Genomic DNA, 25,254 nt, shown 5'->3' with positions numbered 1-25,254 from the left:
TAATGTGATTAAACTCCAATCCCAAATATTGAAAATACATATAAATAAACCTAAAGAACTTTTCTAAAAAAATAAAAAAATCGATAAAGTGATAAATAGTAAGCATAATTTTTTAATATGAAAAGTTTCAAGAGCATTAGTTTAATTTACGATGCTTGATCAATTTCCAATGTTGTAGGTTGTTTTCTGAGATTAATCGAGTATGGGTATAAAAAGAGAAAAATTTTAATCTAAAATTGATACAATTCGATTAGAGTATAGATTGATATTGGGAAGAAAAGAAATGGTATGAAAATATTGAAATAAAATTGGACTTGAAATTATATATATGTGTGTGTGTGTGTGGGTGGTGTGAAATGTAATTGAGTAATTATTGAGGGGGCAAATGAGAAATATAAAAGTTAAAACTGTCGTCATCCGAAATTGACAATAATGTCCCCGGAAGATCCGGGCACCCAAGCGTAAAGGTAAGGACATAAATGTCCTTGAATTAAAAAGAGCCATTAGGGTGCAATTCCATTTGCCAACTGGCCTCAACAGAGCTGGACCGTCTTTCTAATTCCATTTTCTCTTTTCTCTCTTTCTCTCTCATTTCAAGGTCCGGAAAAGCGAGCAATCTGATTATCATCTTCTCTCAATTTGTAAGTTCTCCGATTTCTTCCTTCATCCTCTTTAATTTTCAGCTAGATTATGCCCGCTTTCGATGTTTATTTGAAGAATTTTGCATGATTTCATTCTAAAGGCGGAGAATTGGGATATCGAGATAGAATTGTGCTGTTTTTTATATTAATTCCACTTTGATTGTTGTTTTATGGGGAAGGGAAGTGTTTATTTGAAGTTGTGAGGATTTTATTAGTTCAGGTGTTTTGGAAATTTGAAGTTTTTGTAGTTTGATTATAGGTGAGGATCCGTTTTTGTTTTATTTTTTTAATGGAGAATTTCGTGTTCGGATTCTTTAAGTTTGGGATATTGAAGCTAGTTCTATGTATTAAGAAATTGTTGGGTTATTTTTATTTTTTATTATTGGATATTAATTAGGGTTCTAATGCATGTAAGATGCATATTTGAAATGTTGTTTTAGGGATCGGAAGTACAGAGAGGATGGCCTGCAGAGGGTGCTTTGAGTGCCTATTGAAGCTTTTGAACTTCTTCTTGTCCCTGCTGGGTCTTGCCATGGTGGGCTATGGGATTTACTTATTGGTTGAGTACTTGCAATCTCATAGTGATGTTCCAGGACCTTCGTTGAGTGGTGATCATGATCTGGTCCAGCTTGGTCGACCAATGCTAATGGCTGTGTCTCTGTCTTCTAGCATCTTTGACAACCTTCCAAAAGCCTGGTATGAGTTTTACTTTTAAATGTAACCGTTTAAGTTGTAACATGTATGTTTCCTGCTGCTTGTAATTGCTGAATTTAGGAAGCAAAATATTCTGGAAAGTTACGAAGGGCATGATTGAGCTTCATAAATCATTGGTTTAGTGGCCATGAGCCCCGGAGCCCCATCTTCACCCTCCCCAATTTCTGGTGTAAGAATAGGATAACCTTTTAAAAAAGAAAAGGTAAAAAAAACAAACAGACCATGAACCTGAAGGATCAAGTAACATGAACCAACGCTGTGGTGAGTTTATGAAGTAACTGAATTAGGGTTCCACTCATTGACGATTTAAAAATTATGGATTTCCCACACATTCCACAATACTGCTTTATCCCTCAGGTTGAGCTGATGATTATAGCATGGATAACTCCTTCCAATTCAGGAACTGTGTTTTTTTTTGCCCCAGAAAGAACCAAATCCATAAAATCTCTTCAAGACTACAATCACATAACATACTTACACGAGTTAAAGAAGAGAAGTATTGATAGGGTTTTTAGTGGGCCAACTGGTTCGAATGCTCACATACATTTATAAAATTTATAAATAAAAATGAGCATAGGATATGGTTGTCCGCTATAATTTTTGACAGCAGACACAATTTAAGTGTATCAGTGAACAGTGTTTTGAAAGGTGCGGCCAGACGCGTGCCTAGGCCCAAGTCGCACGGCTTGGGCTTCTCCTTGAACAGGCGAGGCGTTGTGCATTTGGCGCGCGACTTACATGAGGTGCAAAGGTGCCAAAGGCTCTTGAGGCGCGAGCTTTTCACTCAGTTGTGGGCTGGGCTTTAATATATATATATATATATAACCTAATTACATGTCTTTTGAGTTAAGAAACATCCCAACTTTACGTTCCCAACTCTTCGTCTCATTTTTACCATAGTTATATACTTATAGTTTATACATTGTTGCTCCTTTCAATTTTGTAGATACAACATATACATACATACATACATATATATACATATACACACACACACACACATATATTCTTTATATATAGTGCGCCTCATGAAAAAAAACCTGTGCCTTTTTGTGCACCTTGCACCTAGACTCCAGAGGGCCATTGCGCCTTAGTACGCCTTGAGTCTTTTAAAACACTGTCAGTGATTTACAATCAACTTAGAGATTTTCTTTATTGTAGATATTGAATAGGAATTGCTAACCGGTAATGTTATAAATTTTCAACCACTATTCTTGTTGCTTAATTTCTTGGAAACTCAAGCCAGTTTATTGACAGTCTCCGCTATATATTGGAACTGGTGTACAAATTGATCTGCAGTACATTGCATTAAGTATTGTTGAGAATATAAGATATCTCGTTGTAAAATGATGGTATGCCATATCAAAAGAATTGGATGTGAGTTGTGACATCTTTGCCTCTTCTTCTTCTTCTCCTTCTTTTTGTAATAATAGAAAAGGCTTGTCTCTGTTTAAAAAAAAAAACAAATTTTTAATCTGAAAGGACTCCATTCCCTCAATCTTCAAACACAAGCAAATTCATATTGTCAGTCAGTACATTTTAGCAGCCATAGATGATAAAATAATATGAATATTTTTTAATCTGATTAATCTGTTTCTTTTATTTTAATTCTTTTGCAGGTTCATATATTTGTTCATTGCTACGGGAGTCACTATCTTTGTTGTCTCTTGTTTTGGCTGTATTGGAGCTGCAACACGTAGTGGATGCTGTTTAAGTTGTGTATCCTATTTGCCTGCATGTCTGGATTGTTGTTTGATTTATCAATTATTGATGAAACAATTAGGCCACCAGGGAACAACTTGTTGGTATTCGGATAATTACACTATTCATAGAAATAAGATGGTGATACTAAATATAATACATGTTAATGATAACAAATAAAGTTGAATCTAAAAGGTTTGATATCTGTTGTCATTTGAGTTTTAAATTACCATATCCTTAACGATCACAGTATTCGATTTTATTGCTTCTACTGATTTTGGTTCAACTAGGATGTGGTGCCTTCATATTCTTTGACAAAAATTGGAGAGATGTGAGTATTTGTTCACAAACTAAAATTTAACATATAAGTTTATTTTCTTATGCTCTGTTTTCTTATCCTGAAGGAAATTCCTGGGGACAGAACAGGAAACTTTGATAAGATCTATGAACTTCTGGAAAGCAAGTGGGAAATCATCAGATGGGTTGCACTAGGAACTATAATTTTTGAGGTACGTGAACCCCTTTTTGGAGTGTTTGAATCTTAGACTAGCATGATGGCAGACATCGTTGGGTAAAAGAGCCTAGTGATGATCTAACCTCTTAACTAAGCGATGCTCTAACCCCATAACTAAGAGGGCTAACATAGCAGAAATGTTGATTATCCCTGAACTTTTGTAAGTGTATCAATTTACAACCTTTAGGTTTTGTTTGAAAAACACTGTATGAATCTTAGAACTTTTAGCTATCAAAATCTTGAAATTTCAAATTCGAGTCAATTTAGATTTTTCATTATGACTACCTTTGAAAATCGTCGTTCCATTAATTTTCACACGTGTAAACTTCTCCAAATGTTGGTTTTACAAAATGGACAATTATAATTGAAGCATGGATACTTCTAAAGAGAAATCCAAACTAAGCATTTTAGTTGATTCACTAACGAAAGTTTGGGGGTTTTATTAATACAATTAAGTATCACACGTTGTTTTTTCAAACAAATGTAATGTTTTTTATTAATACAACTCCTAAAGTTTATCAATATAATTTGATATCTTCCCTTGATATAATGATTAATAGAATATATCATTAGAAAACTTTGATTTAATTATTGAATGGATATGTAGCAATAATCAATGTGCTAATCTCAATAAGATGGTTCATTTATGTTTTTAGATTCAAATGACGTTTGAAATTCTTGTTCTTTTTATGATCTGGGTTTAATCTTATTTTATTCTTTTTAGTTATCTACTCTTTACTGAAATTCTCTCACCAACAATGTGTACTTTTACACCCTTCATTAAATTTTAGAGATCCATTTCTTTGTCTTGTGAATTTTGGTTTAGAGGATTTTTTTTTTCAGGATGAGTTTAACATATGTGATTGGTCGGGTTTTTAATTCCAATTTATGATTTCGTATTAATTCATTTTACTTTTACACCAATGATAATATTTGTTGTGTTGATCACAAGAGAACTCACAACTTGTAATACTTGAAATGTTGCTTCAACATAGTTGGGTTTACTTCCGTTTTTCTCCTAATTGATTTAATAACTGTAAGCTTTTTAGTTTTCCCTAAGCCACATAGCTACGAATTCCCTTTTATTGCTTGCACTGATTATATCTCCTTTTTTTTCTCTCCCAATGAGAACAAAAGTTCCACTTTGTAATAATACAATGTCTTGATAGATTTCTTTACACAAATTTCTTTTGTAAATACAACCTTTTAATTCGTCAGTGACAATGATCGGAAGGCTCTCATAGTTTTTGTTTCAGTGTGCCCTCTACCTCTGTCCATAGGTCGATCTTGCTCTTTTTCGAACATCATCCTTTTGTTTCTTAACCAAAAAAATTACTGTTTCATTGTATTTGCAGGCTCTCCTTTTCTTGTTGGCTCTTGTGGTTCGTGCAGCAAACAGACCTGTAGACTATGACAGTGATGATGAATACATTGCTCCAAGGCAACAAATCCGACAACCGTTGATCAATAGGCCCGTTGCTCCAGCAACAGGTGTGCCTGTTGCTGGGACACTTGATCAACGACCAAGTCGAAATGATGCTTGGAGTACACGAATGAGGGAAAAGGTATAACCTTCTCAACGTTGAATTTTCCCACTGAAAATAATGACAATGTAAAGATATACAAGTCAACGACAAATTTTCCTTTCTTTCTATTCTTTCATTTACTATAGGATAAGAAATTGATCCTGATATTAATCAAATAGCTAAAATATAGAGGAAATTCGTGATATTTAGACCTTCTCACTTTAACCCACTAAACAATTGCCTACCTTCTACTCCTCTCACTCATTCTATTTAGTCAACTCCCACTAACAAACTCCTTGGCTAAGTATTATTGTCTTTAATTCCCTAATAATATTTCTAGCCACTCAAATATCTTTCTTTTCAGATACTAGGACTTCTCATGACACTTTATCATAGTGTGTATTTATGTTGGGAGATTCCTTTTGAAGTCGGTATAAATATGTCAGACGAGGGAAATTTCATTGTTAAATAGTCTTTTTGTTTCCCCAAGAATCTTAAGTGGCATCTTTTTGCCTACCTACTATACTGATAAACCCTTGACCTTTTGATTCTAATTTGGATGTCGTCATTGGTTCACATTGAGTTTTATACAACACAGCTCTTAATTGGAGATTTGCATGGAAGCTTTGTCCCGGACCATGAACTACTTCATATATGATCTGATGGCATGTTCTTTTCACAATTTTTTTCCATTCTGACTTTGTTCTTTTTATTTTTGAAACAGTATGGGCTGGATACTTCGGAGTTCACGTACAACCCATCTGAGTCTCACAGGTTTCAGCAAGTTGCTCCTCAGCCAGCCGAAGAAAAGAGCCGCTGCACAATCATGTGATAAAAGTATGCCTTGTACTATTTGTTTCTCACTCCACTGTAGTGTTTTAGCGGGTCCGAATGCTTGTGCCCGCTTGTGTTCACTTGTGTATAACCAAGAGGTTTTTCCAGAGGCTTTACTTGTGTAACCTTAACTTTTCAGAAAAAAAAAAGTTGTGACTATTTTTGTGTGAAACCATTCTTCTACATTTGGATTTGTCCTTTTGTTCAAGATGGAATGGGTCAGTATAGGACCAAGGAAAATGATTGTAAGCTCCATCTCAATTGTGGAAAAACTGCTTGCTGGAAGTTACTTTTAATTGTGAGTTCAATCCAAAGTAAATATGAAATGTTATTATGAGTCATGCTAGGCCTCTGCTCTCCTTGAGTCCTCTCGACTTCAATGGATGACCGAATACTTATTCGATAACTGCTAGTGTTTCCATTTTTCTGTTGTGCCAACTTTTGTTGCTTTGTTTCTGCTTTGTTCTGTGTACAAAGAATGAGGAGTTGAACCACCCTTTTTTGCTTTAGCTATTTACAAGAGTTTGAGTCGGCCTTAAAGTTTGGATGTTGATGTTAGGAACTTTGTTATCTCAAACTAGTGGTTTTGACTTTTGAAACTTGTGTTTGTTTTGATATAAATGTAACTAAACCATTGCCTTTGACTATCTAATTTGTAGATACAATCAGCATTAATCAATTAATGCTTTACTTGAAACCAATTTTTCTCTCTTTTTTCTTTTCTTGATTACAAGTTTAATTAATATCTTGATCAAGAAGACTAGCTTGCATTCTTATTATGGTAAAATGGGAGGGCTTGAGAAGAAGGATGTATAAAAGGTTGCAAAATAGGTGAGGTTGGGTAGAGTTTGTTGTATCAACTTTGATCAAAATCTTCAAATGGGAAATTTTTAAGGGAAAAAATGGTACAATTTTTACTATAAAGAAAACTACTGTGGAGCTTTCCTTTGTCTTTCATCTTCAAAACTTCACTATCAAAATTCAATGGGGATTTTGAAGATATTGGTGGTGGTAATATTTGGTGTTGTTTTGCATGGAATTGGAAGTTCAGGGGAAGGACTTTTGGTTTTTGACTATTACAAAGAAACATGCCCTTTTGTCGAAGATATTGTTCGACGACAAGTTGAGATTGTTGTGCTCAGAGATCCGAATGGCTGCTTCTCTCCTTCGATTGCATTTTCATGATTGCTTTGTTTTGGTATATCTATCTCGTTTCCATAAATATTTTTCTTTTTGTTGTAAACTTCTTTATAAGAGATACAGTAAATCTTCATTGATAAAATAGGGATGTGATGCATCGGTTCTTTTAGACAACACTGCCGAGATGGTGAGCGAAAAGCAAGCGACTCCAAATTTAAACTCTCTTCGTGGTTTCAGTGTTATCGATAAGATAAAATACATATTGGAAGAAGCTTGTCCTTACACAGTGTCTTGTTCTGATATTTTGACCATTGCTGCTCGTGATGCTGTTGTGCTCGTACTAATCTCTCTTCATTTAATTTCATTTTAGAATACATTATTTTTTTCTCTCCCTAAAATTAAAGTCAATATCTTATGTTAATATGTTAGCATAAATTAAATTATCTTTGTACTATATTCATAAGCATCTTCTTAAACATGGACTTAAAATTAGCTTAGTACATTGTCAATGCTACGTTTTGAAGTTTTAACACATGTTTTTCGACTTTAATACAATATCATAGGCGTTGATGAAATATAAATTTAAAACATTCTTTGAAGTTTAGTATGATATGATACTAAGTTTATTTTTTATTTTTACTTTGTGGAAAGAGAGGAGGACCCGAATGGGCAGTGTCATTGGGAAGGAAAGACTCCTTGAAAGCAAGCTTTGATGGTGCCAACAAATACATTCCTTCTCCCAATTCTTCCCTTGAGACCTTAATTGCCAACTTTCAACAACAAGGCCTCAACATTCAAGACTTGGTTGCTCTATCAGGTAGGTCAAGACCTGTTTTGTTCAACTTTTTTCATGTATTTAATTTTGAACATAAGTCATTTTTTAGTCAATCAAAGAACTTATATATAATAGTTTCATGATCATCGTTCTAATCTTTAATTTTCATTATACTTTTCAACCAAAATTATGCTTCAATACACCCATGATATAGATGCCTAAATTTATCTCTTGTTTAAAAAATATTCATATTTAAGTTCCTTAGAATGTTGTATAAAAGTTTTGCATTACATGAAACAAAGTGGCTATCCCAATTTCCACACATCCCCACATTGTTCTATGAACCATTTTCCATTCAACATTCTAATTGATTTCTACTTCACAATTAGTTTTGAAATTTTTACAACAAAGTGTTTCTTAACCTAAAAAATCGATAAACCAATATAATTGTTTCATTCACTAACATCTACAAGTGTTTTACTGTGAAAAGGAAGCCACACCATTGGGAAAGCAAGATGCTTGAGTTTTAGACAAAGAGTATATGAAATGAATGGAGGAGAAGAAGAAGAAGATAGATACAAGAGATACAATACATATAAAAGAACTCTAAGGTCAATTTGCCCTATAACAGGACAAGATCAAAGGGTTGCACCCTTAGATTTTAGGACACCAGCAAGATTTGACAACCATTACTTCCTCAACATTCTTGAAGGCAAAGGGCTCTTAGGGTCTGATGATGTGCTCATAACCCAAGATTATGAAGGTGAAATTAGAACACAAGTTAGGAGCTATGCTTCTGATCAAACCCTTTTCTTTGATTCATTTGTTAAGTCCATTGTTAAGATGGGGAATATCAATGTTCTCACTTCTCATGAAGGTGAAGTAAGAAGGAATTGTAGGTTTATCAATCACTAGTTTTTCGTCGGTTTACATGCCACGATAGTGATTATGAAATGGTTGAAATCACTTTTGTTATTTTTAAGATTGTTTTTAATCGAAAGTCAATTTTGACGTAAGAAACTTATGTTTATAAGTGTAAAAGTACTAAATATTAAAATAATTTTGAGTGATTCTAGACATGATAAAAACGATCATAACATTTTTTCAATCACTATTACGTGTCTTGTATACAAATTCCATTTGTAATTTTTTTAACATATAAATGCAAATTAGACTAATGTCATTTGTAACTTTTTTAACATATAAATGCAAGTTAGACTAATGTTATCTGTGTATTGTGTAGACTATACATTATGTTTTTTAATTATTTGAAAATTAGATGGTTTTATAACGTCACAAATAAATTTTTTTAACACAAGGTAGTTGTAATATCTATCGTTCTAACTACTTCAAGCTATTTTAAACTATTAAAATTTTTGGTAATAGTATTATCAAAGTGAGCTAAAGTAAGTGATAATTAACCCGACCTTCTATCTTAGAGGTAGAATGTTCGACTCTACGATTGTTGTACTAAAAAATATAAATTATTACATGTTTTTTTTCTTTTTATTAAGTTTCAACGAAATTATAAATCTAAAAACGAATGAGTTTAGAGACCATTTAAAACCATTATTCAAATTTCATGGACTAAAAATGTTTATTTTGAAATTTGCTTGAATCTAAAGCTTATTTTTTTTTTTTTGTTATAAATCTAAAACTATAACCCTAAATAAAGCTTTTTTTAGTATTATTTAAATAAAATAAAAAATAATAATAAAAAAAAGCAAAATATCCAAACTATTTCTATCGAGCAGTGGCCGAAAGAATTGGGCTCAAGGTTTTGTTAAGGCCCAAGGCATGATTCTTTTCATGGGCCGAGCAATCCAAGAAATGGCAAATCTGCTTTCCGTCGGAAGAAGCTTCAGGCGACGCAACAATGGCGACAGCTTCCCATCAGGTCGAAGCAACAGGGATGGAACAGCAAAAGCCATGGTTGCCGACCACATTTCTCAGTCTGTACGATCCACGTCAAATCTCCTTCATCTAATGCAGCAATCGTCTTCAGCTCAGGCATCCTCTCTCTCTCTCTCTCTCTCGTTTGTGTTTTCTGAAGCTTCACGAGTTCATTCGAACGGTTTGATGATGATCTTGATCATATGAATAGATGATTGAATTTCCAAATCTTAATTGTTCGTTTTGTATCTTTTTCCATTTTCTAGCTTCAGTTAATTGAGAAATCACGTTATGTTTCGAGGAAAATTGTGTAATATTGTACGAACTTTGACTGTGCTTGAATTGTTTGCATCGAAGTCATAATTTCAAGTTTTCACTACCTTGGACAATTGAAGTGAAAGTTACCTCTGATTTTTAGATGGATTCAACTCTTGGAAGTTTTAGTCATATTGCTGAAGTGCTATTTTGTTTGAGATTTTTTGCTATTGCATTGCTTTCAGATTTTCGGTTCTGTCTTGTCTGCAGGCTCAGTTAACAAAGTTGCCAAAGAATCTTTTGGCTAAAGCATCTACTATGAAAAATACTGGGAAAGTATGTAGCATCAGTTAATAACTTCAGCATGTTCTTCTTTCGTTTATTTATTTCTTATCAATAATACTTCTGATAGTACTTTCACTTCTCTTCTTGTGATGCAGATCTTAGAGCAGATGCCGCAGGTGGTTTCATCATTAGATGCATATGTTGAGAAGGGACTAGAAAGGTTCCTTTTTTACCTTGAACATGCATTGGTGGAATTAGTTCTATTTCTATGTTTAAATGTATAAAGCACATGGGTTATTTCTTTGGTGAAGAAACCAATGATTTTCGTTAGATTTGATGACAGTTATTGAAGTGCATAAGTAAATGCTTTGTTTTCCAGTGATATATTTATATTAAAGAACTTTCATGTTGAAATTGATACGTCTGAGACGGGAGGGGAGGCTTGATGATTCTCTGAAAGAGGAAGAGAGACTTTGATGGTGGAATTTGTTGAATTAATCAGGAAAGAGACCAGCAGCTGAAGGCAGAAGGCTAAGAATGCCATTTTGGCTAAAGGAGGGGATTGGAACTCAATCTTTCTTTCTTGGATGACTAGTGGTAGGAAAAGTAAGACCGTTGGCTTTATGCAAAGTGATAGCAGGGAGATTGTTTAGAAAGAGTAGGATATTGAGGAGAAGGTTCTTTTTAACCTCTATAGTTCAAAGGAGACTCCTGAGCTCTTTGTTCGTGGTATTGATTGGTCTTCTGTTTCTGAAAGGGAAGGGTTAGGTTGCTATCACCCTTTTCCTCGATTAGATTAGGAGAACAGTGTTTGAGTAAATTAATTTTCTGTAGTTAAGAGCATGATTTGAAGTGATTTTTGAACTTGACAAGAGTTAATTTAACCCTTTTAAACGCACTTCCTAAGCTGCCTTCAGAGTGCTAGGATTCTGCTATTGCCAATAAAACTACTTTCAAGGGAAAAAAATTCCTACATATTTCGTCTTAAAACAATATTTTCTTGATACTTTAGTCACTGTTGGCATAATTTTTGTTGGCCCAAAGGAATTGATATCAATGGATGACGCCTGATGACATTCTAGATAATCCATTGGACAGATATTTTTCACTATATTATCTGAACTCTGAATTATTACTCTGTTCTTGCCCTTTGGTATGTCTAGTAAAAGTTGCTTCTACTTTTACTCTATCCTCCGTTCTGTTCTGTCTACTGATCAATTTGGCTTCTGTCTTGATTTACTTATTTCCCATTATTTGCAGCATTCCTCGTTTGCAAACTGTGGTGCAATTACTTACAAACATGGAAAGCTCCCAGCTGAAATCTCTCTCTCAATTCCAACACCCTCAAGAGGTTCGACTTCTCCGACCTTTTTCCCCTCAGGTTGAGGGATTGCCTTGTTTTGTTCTATGGTAATTTGTTGACTCGATTTCTTATGTTCAATTGTTTCTCTCCCAGGAGAGCGAATCTCTTCCTCAACCGAAAGATGTGGACTAGCAATTCTGTCCTTCCAAAACATGTAAAGATAAGGCCATAAGAGTAAATACCCTAATCTTTTTCCTTCTTGTCCTTGGCTATAGGAATGGTACTATATATGTATCTGTTGTCTCAATTTCATTTGTTTAACCCCATTCAATTCATCGATTTCCGCTCATTAACCTAATTGTTTCCTGCATTTGAAATCTTATTAACTGCGATGCTGACCATGTGAAATGAAATTAATGAATTGACACATATCCATATATCATTTTGATTTTTGGCTGAACAGAGTGATGATATATTTTAAATTCTCACTTTTGTAGATCCTTGTAACAATTTATTTTCTCCATCTTAGATACTTGTATGAATTTGTTTTCCCATCTTAGATCCCTTTGTAAGAATTTATTTTCCTTTGTTGCATAATCGTATATGATCAAAATTTAGGGCCATATTGCAAATTTGCAATCATTTGGTTTGATTTTCGCTAATCCATTGATTGAATTTTGCATGTTTTGTTTTGTTTTTTCTTTTAAATTGATGCAGACATTCATTTACCAATTGTAAAGTGTGAAACTGATGAATCCCAATTGGATCAATCAATGAAGAACCAATTTTGGTTTGTGTGTTCAGTGCTTTCAACCATGGATTAAAATACCGTGTCATATCGATATCAAATTCAGGATATATTGATATCGAAGATAAGTCACAAAATTATTTAGATTAGTAACTTAGATAACATTTTTTTTTTAATGTTTTATGAACATTTATAAAGATGCGAGGGATATTGAACTTTTTGATTATATCAATATATATTCATATATCAGCGAACATTTTCGTCATTGCTTTTGTTGTAAGATATTTTCTAGGCAATCTATAAATATCTATTGAATGACATTAACTAAAATGTCCTTTAAGAGTTTTTCTATACCAATTTTGATTGTCAAAACATTTTCAATGTGCTTTTATTGGCATTGACCCAATGTAAACGCCATTGTCAAACACTTCGAAGTCTTTTCTTTTCTCGGAGTTTCTAAGAAAGAAACACATTTTAAGGGTGCTGAGTTGAATAATATATGTTTGGTGTAGGTTATTGAAATACGTTGTTAAAAAGATAATGTATGGTTTATTGTTATTTTCTTTGTTGAAGACAAAACTAACACATGGTTAGTGAGCTACGTATTACATTTTTGTTGTGTGGTTTTTAATTGTCAATTTGTTAACATCAACTATCTAATTAAGAATGAATTCTGGGGTTCATGGTTGATGCTTGTTCGTTGACAAAAGTATCTAACTGTGAATGATTCTAAGAGTTAATTTTTGTCGTTATTTGGTAAAGTTTACGTGCGAATAATCAAGTATAATAATACATTTAATGAGCAAGAGGGTGTATTGGTAAAATTGCACAAGAGAAAGAAAAAAACTCTTTCCAAACTATATGTAGTTCTTTTAAAAGAAATTTATGTTAGATGGATCACTTCTAGCAACTGCCAATTACTCATATGTGCAAATATTTAACTCATATGGACTAAATCCTTATACTATTTAAGCTTCCACAAACTTTTTCCTTCTTAAAGACTAAACAATGATAGTAGGTAACCGTTTTCTATCATCAAAACAATTCACTTAGGTTATAAACTTTTTATATTAAGTCCATGAGTGTTTAAGTTAGCTTACGTGCATTTAATCCCATCAAACAACCTGTTTGACTTTATAACATTTTAGGTGTCGAATAGAACGTGTATGTGTATCTTTTCCTTTCTTTTAACAATATGTAAGAGAGAACTTCGTGTCGATTGAATCATACTATTCATGTTCACATCATCACAACATGTTGACACCATATTCTAAAAATCACCATATTTTTTAACAAATCATTATGAATTAGCCTAACAGTAAATAAAATGAGGTACGCCTTTGATAAAAGATTAAAAGTTCATAAGTTCAATGATAGTCACCTACAACTGATCTGACATGTTTTATTAACAGTTAAATATTGTGAGATTAAGTAGGGTGTAAGTTGTTTCGAACACTTACGAATAAACGAAAATAGAAAAATAGAAAAGAGGGATAAGAATGGGAATGTGAGAAGGAAGGAAGGAAGAGATAGTGAGAAGAAGAAAAGAGAAAGAGATAAGAATGCCAACCGTTTTGAGGATGGGAAAGGGATGAGAATGATGAAGTCAAGAATTTATCAAAGTTTCATGGAAAGAAAGAAAAATACAAAATGCTTACGTGGGTATATGTAATTGAACCAAAAAAAACTCAATTTAAAATTAAACATATTTTGGTGACTTATGAATAATGAATAATAATGAGGTATGAAAAATGGACAATCCAATTCACTCCGTTTTTCACGGCCATAACGCATGCTCTTAAATAATTAAATTTCAAACGTTTTCCTTGACCTTTTCTACTTATTAAATGTATGTAAATAAATAAACGTAACGTTTTAAATTCAACTTCCCAATACTTTTCTTTTCCTCCTCTCCTTTTCTATTCCTTTTCTTTTATAATTTAATTTAATTTGTATACTTTATCAATAAAAATAAAAAAAACAGAAAATAAAACATTTACAAAACTTACCTTACCTACTAAATTTAAGATTTATTAAAAATTTGAAGAACTAAAATTAAACATTTAAAAGTATAACGATATATTTTAACGAGATAATAATAATAATAATAATTGTGGTTGTTACTTAGAAGTTAGAGTGATCAAACAATTGGTGCCTACCAATTCAAACTTATCCATTCTCTTAGAAAGAGAAAAAGGTTCAATTTAACTTTAGATCTAAAAGGATATATACTATATAGTATATAGTGGATGATATAAGCTATCCTCCAAATGTGTATTTTATATTTGTTCTTTTATACTATTTTTATTGACCATTAGTCTCATTAACCAATGTGACTAAATCACTACATCTTTATTACTATAATACTTGATTAATTATAGTGTTTATCTTACAATTAAATAAAGTTAGAGTGCATCAATGGGTATTGACGATTACCCAATTTACATTTATTAAGTATCTGAGTAACCTATTTAAAAAATTGCAAAATTTTCAATTCAAAAATAATATCATTTATCAAATTTAACTGATTAATTTTTCATAATTGGTTGAATTTGATTAATACATTATTCGAAGTTTGATTGAATTGTATTTGTCATTATAGTGTACATAATTGGCTAAGATGTAAGATTTGAAGATTTACATGGTCTCTTGTTATTTAACGTTGTTTACTTGAATGTTCGATTTGAGATTTAACTGTTTTACGTGGTTTGAGACTTGTTTTATAGAGACCCAATTAGCCTTTTCTTCTCCGTATCTTTTTCCTTTATTGTGTACTGTTGCTTTATTGCTTAGTTTAGATTTTGTCGCTTCGTTTTTCTTATTTTTGTGGTCTTTTCGTGTATTTTGACCTCGGATGATGAGATCCAATCAATATTTTTTTTAGGAAATTATTTGACCATTTAATAATATATATATGCTTAATGTAAAGTAAATTTAATATACTATTTAATTACACGTGAAGGAAGGTGAAGAAAAATAAACTTAATTGTACTCAAATGGAATTAAGATAAGATATGTATATATATATATATTTACTTTGCTAAATTTTGATAATTTTGTATATTTAGTTCCTAATTTTAGAATGAATAAGTCAATTAAATTTTTATTTATCTTCACTAGATATTTAAATTTTGAATAGTATTCAATAAACAATTAAAAAAAGTTTTAACTTTGTAGCAAATAAATTAATTTTAGGTTTAATTTAGCAAACCATTAACTTAATTCAAGACATGTAAAATTGAATGACCTATTAATTATTAAACACAAACATTACAACATTCAAAATTCATATACATTTTACATACTTTGAAAACTATAACTAAACTTTCTTCTTTCTATTTTTTAAGTTTAACAATTTAACGATGAAAAATCAAAACATTGATCATAATGATGTTAATTGATATCTTATCCAATACGAACTAATCATTCACGTAATAGATAAAATACTATGTATTAATTACGTTTATTAACGACAATATTACTTAGGGTTATTTTCAAATATAATAAAATGAACCAAAATATCACAATCTATCTACGATTGACCCGTAAACATAGATAAACTACTATGATAAAATGAAGACAGATAAATATGACGATTTGTCATTTTAAGGAGAATTTTTGAATTCATTTTACTCTTAAGGATATCGATACCGTTATACTTTATATTTTTGTTATTGACCCATGACTATTGATAAAGTGAACTTACACACTTTCCTCCCTAAGAAATAAAATATCATTTAAAATATTTTCTTTGTTTTTGTTTTCTCTTTTGAGATTTCATTATAAATGTTGTTTTCAAATAAAGTAATGTGAAACCCTAGTTGGAATATTGGACTTTCATTGTCATCTCCCCATAGATAACTCTCTACTCCATTTTATTTCCTTGTCCTTTTCCCCTTACTTACATTTGTAATGTTTATGTACTTTCACACACATACATACGTTCGTACATCAGTGATTGTCTAAGTCAGTTTATATAAAACTTGGTTATTCTTATAGGACAACGTGTTTATCGATACACTCCATCTTACAACTTTAACTTATACTCAAAAGTCAAACTTTCTAATTTCAATACATTAACGCATGATTTTATAACCAAACTCAATGTCCTAATAAAACACCTGTAATTTTTTTAGAATAAGTTTCAAAGATCCATAAAGTATTTTTTAAAAAAGATTTTTTAATTTATAATTTTAATCTCGAACAATTATTTAAAAATGATGTAAATATTTTATAGACCCTTTAAACTTATTATTTAAGAACCAAACACATATATATTAGAAAACAACTAAAAAAAGATTTTTTTTAAAATATAACAAAGCTCCAAAATATTTATAGAGTAATTTTGAAAACGGAAAAAACATATACTTAATATGGAAAACACCATAATGAAAAATAACAAAAATGTCATGGTCAACACACAATTAAATGACCACTCACGCGTCTAGATTCTTTGTTAATTTGGCTACAAGATCATTTAGATTTCGCAACACGATTTTTTTTTATTTGTTAGATTTAGTGGTATATATACCAATATTCCAACAATTTTTATTTAAGATCGTGCATAAACGATCAATATGGTAGGTTTTCTTATTTTGTTATACGCCGTAAATAACTTTGGCAATATTTATTAAAATGAAAAAAAAAAAGAAAGATAAGAAAGACCTTTTAATTTCGTCTCATAATAGAATGAGGAACATTAATTTCTTTGTGGACTTTCAAATATTTATTTTCCAAAGAGAGAAAATTTTAGATTATAAAATGTCCTTTTAATTTAGATTCCTTTTTTTCGTTTTCTCTTTTCTTTTCTTTCACCGGACCCACACTCCCACAAATCCGCAGCCAAACAGCCCCCCTTCTAAAGCGAATAACCTTGCGTCGAACGACGACGTATCAGGTGCTTGATGTGACTCATTTTCTCTCCCAATTAAAAACTTAAATTTCGTAATTAGGGATTTAAATAAATAAATGTTAAAAGTTTTGTGCACTACCGCCATTGATGTGTGTATATATATAAGAAGCTCACAATGCTGTTCTTCGTCATTTCCTCCTCAATCTTCTCTCAATTTTTGTCTTCTTGGAGGGCTTAACCCTACCCTGCTTTTGCTCCTTCAATCAGAAAAAGAGCTTCTATTCTATGGCTGCGTTGACTCTGCCGTCTTCTTCTTCGTCCTTGTCGTCGTCTTTGTTCTCTGTTGGTCCCTTGACCATGGTTGTTTTGTTCCGAATGAGTCTCGCATTCGAATGTCTTCCAATGGTGGAGTTGTATGCTTCTTCCTTTGATTTTTTTTCTGTTATTTGTTTTGGAGATTCTTTTATCTTGTTTTTGTTTGTTGTTGTGGTTCATGAATGATGCAATGCGGATGATTCGTTCTTTTTTTTTTTTTTTTTTGAGATTCTGTTGATTGGTTTTTGTTCACGAGAGGATTTGAAGGGATTTTTTTGTGTGTAGAAGATAGATGGGGGAAAAATTAGATAAAACAGTTTTAAGTGTTGAATGTAATGTTTTGTCATGTTCGAAGATGAATGTTGGAGATGGGAAGTTTTGGGGGTTTTCCTCCTCTTTCCCTGTTGTTCTAAGAATTGTGTTGCTATTACTTTTCTGACTGTGTAAATATTTTGTTGCTGGTAAAAGTTTTCACTGTTAAGGTTCTGTTGCATTCGTTCTTATGTTTCGTTTTAATTTTTTTTTCTTTTCTTTTCCAGAGATGTGATATGTCCGAGTCTTTGAGGCATGTGAACGGGAAACCAACAATTCCAATTGTTACTGAACGGACGTTGCCCAAGTTCTTGGAGTCAGCTCGCATGGAGAACAGAGTTAATAGAAGTAGTACACGTTTGAAATTGTTTTCTGGGTCTGCAAATCGTTTACTTTCTCAGGTTAAGCTCCTTCTATTGTACTTGTGAAACGTTTTTTTTTTTTTTTTTTTAAGGTTTTACCCTACAATGGAACGAAAGTTATATTTTGACTTTTCAAATGACTGTTTAGTAATCGCCATCAAGATGACATGATATGTGGTGGTTTTCTCTTGATAAGTTAGTTTGATTATTGTTTTCGTGGAGGGGTTTGAAGGTTTTAATAATGATGTCTTGGTCAACGGAAGACCAGCCTACTTATCTTTGTTGGTTTGGTCGAAGTGAAATTTTCGTTGGCTATTGTCTAATCAAATGACTTTATCTTCCTTATAACTTTATTTGCTAGATTTTGACTTTCGTTCTACATTTCTATTGATTTACTTTTACTATTTAATAGTTTAGTTTAGATATGAATGATTTTTACGCTTAATATTGCTTATTTAGGCATATCATAACATGTTCATAATGGTGATAATATTATTAAGTTGGAATTCAGCGAGTTCAGTTTAGTCTCCAACCAATATTCTTTTCTAGGTAATTCTGTTGAACTTGTGGGGTTGCTCGTTATTTTTTGTATTCATTCTCTTGGAGGACCATTGTTGGCTGAACTTGGTTAAAGTGACTCAAAAGGCTGAATAGTTTTGGCCATCAAAGTGTTTATATTGAAAAGTTCCCGAGCAACATGCAAATATGAATCTCTTTTTCTCTCTGGAGACCAGTCTTTGTTTGCTAAACGTGAGTTATTTACTTCTCAGGAAATTGCCTGTTACATGGGGCTGGAACTTGGAAAGATTAACATTAAGCGGTTTGCTGATGGTGAAATATACGTTCAATTGCAAGAAAGTGTTAGGGGATGTGATGTATTCCTAGTACAGCCCACCTGCCCCCAGCTAATGAGAATCTTATGGAGCTTTTAATTATGATTGATGCTTGTAGGAGAGCCTCAGCCAAAAATATTACCGCTGTGATTCCATATTTTGGATATGCTAGAGCTGATAGAAAGGTAATATTTTTAGTTGAATTTTGCTGTAAGTCACGTTTGAGTGTATGTACAAAGTGATAATTCTTAAATGAGGGAGGGATTTGAGTTTGATGTCTGATTTTATTAAGTTTGAATAGAATAAACATTACGAATGCAGAACTATTTACATTGGGTAGGTTTATGAAGTGCTCTGGGACGAAATTGGTTTCCCTTATTTGCTGTGTAACAGTCTGTTTAAACTCTTCCACTAGACTCAAGGGCGAGAATCCATTGCTGCAAAGCTTGTTGCCAACATCATTACTGAAGCTGGTGCAAATCGTGTTCTTGCTTGCGATCTTCATTCTGGACAATCCATGGGTTACTTTGATATTCCCGTGGATCATGTAAATTGCCATGTAGGTTCATTCGTTTCGTTTTTTCTTCTTTTTGCCACCTATTGGAAATATTAGATTTTTACTGAAATTTGTATTGTTTGCCAAATTGTCATCTACTTTATAGCCCGTGATTCTTGACTATCTTGCCAGCAAGAGGATTTGTTCTAGTGATTTGGTAGTGGTTTCTCCTGATGTTGGAGGAGTTGCCAGAGCTCGTGCTTTTGCCAAAAAACTATCTGATGCACCTTTAGCCATAGTGGATAAGAGGCGCCATGGTCACAATGTTGCCGAGGTAATTTTGCACTATACTCTGTGGCTATAATCACTTGGTGTAAGGTTTTATCTCTTGAACTCATTGAAATATGCACTAAATATATTTGTACTGAATTTCGTAATCTCTAATTTAGAATAAATTGTGGCGTGGACAATTGTGGTCGTACAGGAATTGATATTGTTAAGTTTTGTTGGGTTTATCGACAGAATTTTACTCATTGTTTGTTGATGAAGCGATATAGACGTTAGATGAGATATTTGATAGACCTCAGTGATATATGAACCATAAGTGGTATCATTGGACTCCATGCATTGTATAGCAGCACTTGAGATATGAGATATTTGATGCGGTGGCTTTTTCCTTCTCTTGTAAAATTAATAGAATGCTGATGTATATAGGAAAAGCTAGTCTTGACTAAAGCTTTAGATTAAATTGCTTATTATATCTTTATGCAACGTGTTTGCAGGTAATGAACCTGATTGGTGATGTTAAAGGGAAGGTTGCAGTTATGGTTGATGACATGATTGACACGGCTGGTGAGCTTAAGAAACCTGATATTGTACCATCTGCTTTATCATCCCACTTCCCCATTGATACCATGTTTTCTAAATCTTCTACCTTGCTGAATGTTCCTTTAAAGAAACATGTCTAATATAATAAGCTTTTGTGGGTTGTAGGAACAATTACTAAGGGGGCTGAATTGCTACATCAAGAGGGAGCCAGAGAAGTTTATGCTTGTTGCACCCATGCTGTTTTCAGGTATGTTCTTCCTTCCTCTTGATACAAACCTTTCTCTACTTAAACAGAAGCAATGTACAAATTTATTCTCTCTCACTAATTAACACTGTAACAGTATTTTATAGATATTTGTTAAAGAGTTGATAACATCTTAATGGCACAAACTAAAATAAACAAATTTTAAATGTTCAGAGACCAAAAGAACACTTTTGATATTTTAGGGACCAAAATAGAATTAGATTTAAAATTACAAAACAAGATTTAAACCAAAATAGTAAACATGGTAAAAAAAGGGATTGAAATAGTAATGCTTTAGTTGATGGTAGGTTATAATGGTTGGAAACACCAACTATTTTAATTGGATTCTCAAACATGAAGTAGACTATAATAGCCCATTTCACTCACTTGTACAAGTATCCTTGACTGTTTTTTCCCCTTCTTTCATGCGTGTTCAACAACATTTGACCCCTTAGGATTCGATGGTATATGCCTAAACCAGACTTTTGGCCACGACATTCTATTGTTGCTTGGGATTTTTACCTGTTGACTGTTCCTTATAATCTTATGGCGTGGCCTTCCCCACTTTAATTTGAGTGTCGTCCTTGCTTTCACTTAATAAACATTCCAATATGCGGTTGCATGTATCAATTTCACTTAACGAACTCTCTCTCTTTGCAGCCCCCCTGCCATTGAGAGGTTGTCCAGTGGCTTTTTTCAAGAAGTGATAGTGACAAACACAATTCCAGCCCCCAAAGTTCACTTTCCTCAGTTAACAGTCCTCTCAGTTGCAAACTTGATGGCGAAACCATTTGGCGTGTTCACGATGATTGTTCGGTGAGCAGCATTTTTCAATGACGAAACTTCAGTTTGCCTCTGCTCCCTTATTTATGGAGGTGTTGTGACCAACTTATTTAACAATTGGCATATAGTGTTCCCTTTTATGTGACAAAGAAGAAAAAAAAGGAATCTCCCTTTAATTTATGGCTTGGACTAAAGTCCCTGGCTGAATGTCATATTTACTAGAAAAAAATGGAAAAGGAGAGGGAGGTTCATGTAATAGAGAGAGAGATTAGGAAGGTAATTACCAATTAGCATAAATTATTACCTTTTTTTAGCATTGGAAATGATTATTGTGGACTCTAAATCAAGGTTTCTGTCATTAAGTTTCCTTGAATGTATAAATATTTGAGTCTCATTTTTCAATGTCCTTAAATGAGAAGGATCTGCAATTTTGTGCCTAATTTGGTAGAGTCATTTTCACTTTCTTCTTCTATGACTTTGGTTTCACTTTTATGGAATATCATTGTGATTTATGATATTTGTTTCATGTTCATTTTTATCAAAATTGTACCCTCTTTTTTCTTCCCTTTCCAAATAAAGATCATTGATATAGAATTTGATTTATAGAAATACAATTATTGGTGGGAACTCTATTCCAAAAGTGTCATTTTTCTTTCTAGTGTAGTATTTTTCCTAATTGATCCTCTTTACCCTTAAAACTATTTTATTCACATTGTAAAGTGGTCTTAGCAATGTTGTATTGTATATAGTGTAATTTTAAGATAGTAAGATAACATCTTATATTTAATTTGAATAAATTCAACAATTAAAATATAATCAAGATGTCGAGTTCGATCTCTATTATATTAAATTATTTTATCAATATATATTAGCTTGAAATGAAATAAAGTATCACTTTATATACTTTATTTCACAAAATCCATTTTATTTAAGTAAAAATAAACAAGCAGTTGAAAGTAATAAAAAAGAAAAGAAATTAAGCGAAAAAAAGCCGAAAACCATCCAAATAAACGGTGTGATTTTACTATTTAAGCCTTCAATTTTCTTCCACTTTAGTATCCTCCGTTTCAAGCACCGGCGGAGTAATTCCCATTCCGTCGCAATATTCGTTAACCGCACCGCTAACATCCGGGGAAAACTCTCCACCAGACGAAAAAACCACGGCGGCGCATTTCTCCGGCATTCCATGTAAAATCACTTTACAACAATCGTAACTCACCTTCGATCTCATTACTCTTCATGGCGTGTCGATTTCATTCTGACATCCTTTCACCGCGTTTATCGCGTCCCAACAATCGGATGAGTAAACCGCCTCCGCAATTTTTCTAACAGCGAAAGCCGAGTGAAACGACGATGAAGTTGCTAGGACACAGAGGAAGAATCCGAAAAATCGAACAGATTTCGACATTGGCAGGTTCGTTTGATCTTCTTCTCTTCACCCCCTTTTCCTTTGATTGATTCTACATCTTCTTCTTCGATTTGGTGTTTATGTGTATATATATATATATATATGAATAGGGAGATAGAAACGGAAATATGAAATTCGTTTAGGTTTTAAATTGAAAAAGCAGTTTAGGAATTCATTTAATTGGTGCTGATGAATTTGATTCTTTCAGTTTCGTTTTGGCTGCATTTATTGTGTTGGTGAGTTTCACTTAAATTAGACTAAAACATTATTTCACATTCTCACGTTATTCCTTTGGTTGATGAATTGATGTATTTTAGTGCTTAAATCATTGTGTGGGTAAGTGATCAAACAAGAAGAACAGGAGATTGGTTTTATATTATATATAGTTTTGTGATTCAATGAAAAATTTGGATGCTTAGAGATGAGAGAATATTAATTTGTGGATTGTGATGAAAGGAAATCATAGTAAATAAACTTCCATATCTTTTATGAATACACATAAAACACAAAAATTTATGATCTATAAATTAAAATCAGCTTGATAACTTAGATTGGAAGGAAGAACAATTAGATTATCAACGCTTTGTATCATTTTCTCTGATAAAATTCTTGGTTTGTTATTTATTCTTACTCATGTTTTGGCCTCATTTTGAAATTACAAAAACAGTTTTTTTTTTTTTTAAAAAAAAAATAATTTTTCAATTTACAATAATTTCCATTTTTAATTATTTTTTATAAACGTTCAATTCTTGTGCAGTTAAAAAATGGGAGGAAATAGGAGAAGGGTTACAAATAGGACTTTATTATAAATATTAGTGAATAGATGTCTATTATGTTTAGGGTCACGTATTACTTCCTCCACGTCCATCCATATTTGTGATGTGCCAACACTAACTTTAATATTCGTGCAATCCATCCCATGTGTGGTGACATTTGGGTTTTGTAAGGCACTCATATATTGGTTGAAATTTGAAAGAAATCGGGGATAGGGAAAATTTTTATTTTCTTATTTATATACTATATAGACAAAATAATAGATATTTATAGTCAATATGCTTCTATCCATTTTTATCATGGACATAATAATTTTGTTATAGCTTATAAATATTATTTATTTTTATAATTTTTAAAAATGAACATTTATTCGAAAAAAACCATAAATCATAAATTGTTATAGATTGGTTTTCGTTGGATTGAGATTACATCCACCATTGAATAAGTTAAACTATGATAAACGGTTAAATTATCTAACCTAAGTTTAAATGGTGGGGCACAGTGGTAGGTGTGCTACAAGCCAAGGCTACATGACCTCACCACCTTTGGTCTTGGTCGAGGATGAGGTCGAGATAGGTTAATTTGACCCAAAGGTAAAAAAAATTGGATTCACACTCACAACTTGATATCAAAGTTTAAGGAACAACCATATAATTTAGTAGTTCAAATCTAGAAATGTTAAGTAAATGACAAGACTCTTAAGCAACGGGCAAGACTTTTGTCCTACATTAGAATTTAGCAAGGTCAAAGGGTATAAATACCCGGACATGTTAGTTGTGAGACTAAAGTGTGGTAGTGATAACATCACCTTGTCATCACATGCTATTCGTTTGGACGAGTGGGTTTGGCTAACTAGTCTTGTGCGAAAAAAGTAACTTTTTATCATCTATTGTTTTTGTATTAATAATTTATTTCCATTTTTCCCGTTGTTAGAAACCCTAGCTCCTTCCTCTTTACCTTTTGTTTTCTTCATCCGACTCAATTTATCAAAAAAATCCAAATGTATATCCATTACAAATCTTTTGTTCCAAGCTTCATTCTCTTTATTCTATTCCATATTCCAATTATTTCAACGAGTGCACGTTTGAATTGGACATTCATGTCGTAACTGACAGCGATTTGTATAACACAACAATTCCTTTAGAGTACAATACCACCTAAGAAAGAACAAAGAATCTCCCTAATAATAAATAAAATAAATCAAAATAATTAATCATTCCTACCATCTTAAAAAGAACTTAAACATTAAAGACATTATAACAATTATGATTCCAATACTTATAACACTCTTCTTTACCTACCACGTCTTCTCTAAACTACTAACCAATAAACAATAATTGAACACATGCCAATTCATACAAATAAGATATTTTGTCTCTAGATGTGTGCATCTCTAAGTATGGTATAACTATAAGACAAATTCCTATATATTATTTTCCCCTAACATAGCAAGGACGACTAATTTAACACTTATATGGTAGAAACTGCAACATCCTACGGTGGACAAAAACCTCAAATAGTGGCCGTTGGATCAGGATGTATATTGACACGTGGCGAACGTAAGCAAAGATGAGAAAAATATTCTAATGTTATATTCGATTTTATTTTGCAAAAGAATCTTCGAAATACGAGAGAGAGATGGCTGTCGTTCGTTGCTATAATAGAAAAAGATCTTTCTACCATTTATGCTCACACACACACACACTTCCTCATTCCCG

The 25,254-nt window shown here is 32.4% G+C and overlaps 4 protein-coding genes across 5 annotated transcripts; all 4 read left to right on the top strand.

Annotated features, from left to right (window-relative positions):
* Nucleotides 1-485: 485 nt before the first annotated feature.
* LOC101203030 (tobamovirus multiplication protein 2A) lies at nucleotides 486-6,271 on the top strand. Its single transcript, XM_004148450.3, has 7 exons — nucleotides 486-641; nucleotides 1,082-1,337; nucleotides 2,975-3,074; nucleotides 3,307-3,387; nucleotides 3,461-3,565; nucleotides 4,926-5,135; nucleotides 5,821-6,271. The coding sequence occupies exons 2-7, from the start codon at nucleotides 1,102-1,104 to the stop codon at nucleotides 5,926-5,928; spliced, it is 840 nt and encodes a 279-aa protein (XP_004148498.1). The 5' UTR covers nucleotides 486-641; nucleotides 1,082-1,101; the 3' UTR covers nucleotides 5,929-6,271.
* A 130-nt stretch (nucleotides 6,272-6,401) lies between these two features.
* LOC116402797 (peroxidase 20-like) lies at nucleotides 6,402-8,920 on the top strand. Its single transcript, XM_031883135.1, is given in 5 exon segments — nucleotides 6,402-7,078; nucleotides 7,080-7,128; nucleotides 7,216-7,407; nucleotides 7,722-7,887; nucleotides 8,336-8,920. Coding segments are annotated over 5 exon segments (996 nt in total). The 5' UTR covers nucleotides 6,402-6,914; the 3' UTR covers nucleotides 8,761-8,920.
* Nucleotides 8,921-9,660: 740 nt separating this feature from the next.
* On the top strand, nucleotides 9,661-12,596 carry LOC116402807 (tobamovirus multiplication protein 2B-like). 2 transcript variants are annotated; one of them, XM_031883167.1, is made up of 6 exons: nucleotides 9,661-9,855; nucleotides 10,264-10,329; nucleotides 10,434-10,498; nucleotides 11,539-11,629; nucleotides 11,735-11,815; nucleotides 12,299-12,596. In XM_031883167.1, exons 1-5 carry the CDS (start codon nucleotides 9,676-9,678, stop codon nucleotides 11,771-11,773), a joined length of 441 nt encoding a protein of 146 aa, XP_031739027.1. In that variant the 5' UTR covers nucleotides 9,661-9,675; the 3' UTR covers nucleotides 11,774-11,815; nucleotides 12,299-12,596. The 2 variants fall into 2 exon arrangements, with proteins under 2 accessions (XP_031739027.1, XP_031739026.1); XM_031883166.1 differs by lacking the exon at nucleotides 12,299-12,596 and having other exon boundaries at nucleotides 11,735-12,041.
* Nucleotides 12,597-17,313: 4,717 nt separating this feature from the next.
* On the top strand, nucleotides 17,314-21,801 carry LOC116402806 (ribose-phosphate pyrophosphokinase 1, chloroplastic-like). The gene is given in 9 exon segments (XM_031883165.1): nucleotides 17,314-17,594; nucleotides 18,036-18,209; nucleotides 18,941-19,067; nucleotides 19,070-19,188; nucleotides 19,419-19,562; nucleotides 19,666-19,833; nucleotides 20,282-20,351; nucleotides 20,493-20,574; nucleotides 21,232-21,801. Coding segments are annotated over 9 exon segments (1,065 nt in total). The 5' UTR covers nucleotides 17,314-17,573; the 3' UTR covers nucleotides 21,392-21,801.
* The last annotated feature ends 3,453 nt before the right edge of the window (nucleotides 21,802-25,254 follow it).

This window comes from Cucumis sativus, chromosome 3 (assembly GCF_000004075.3).
Source record: "Cucumis sativus cultivar 9930 chromosome 3, Cucumber_9930_V3, whole genome shotgun sequence".
Taxonomy (NCBI): Eukaryota; Viridiplantae; Streptophyta; class Magnoliopsida; order Cucurbitales; family Cucurbitaceae; genus Cucumis; species Cucumis sativus.
Note: the sequence above shows the minus strand (reverse complement) of the source record. Positions and strands in the feature narration are given on the sequence as shown.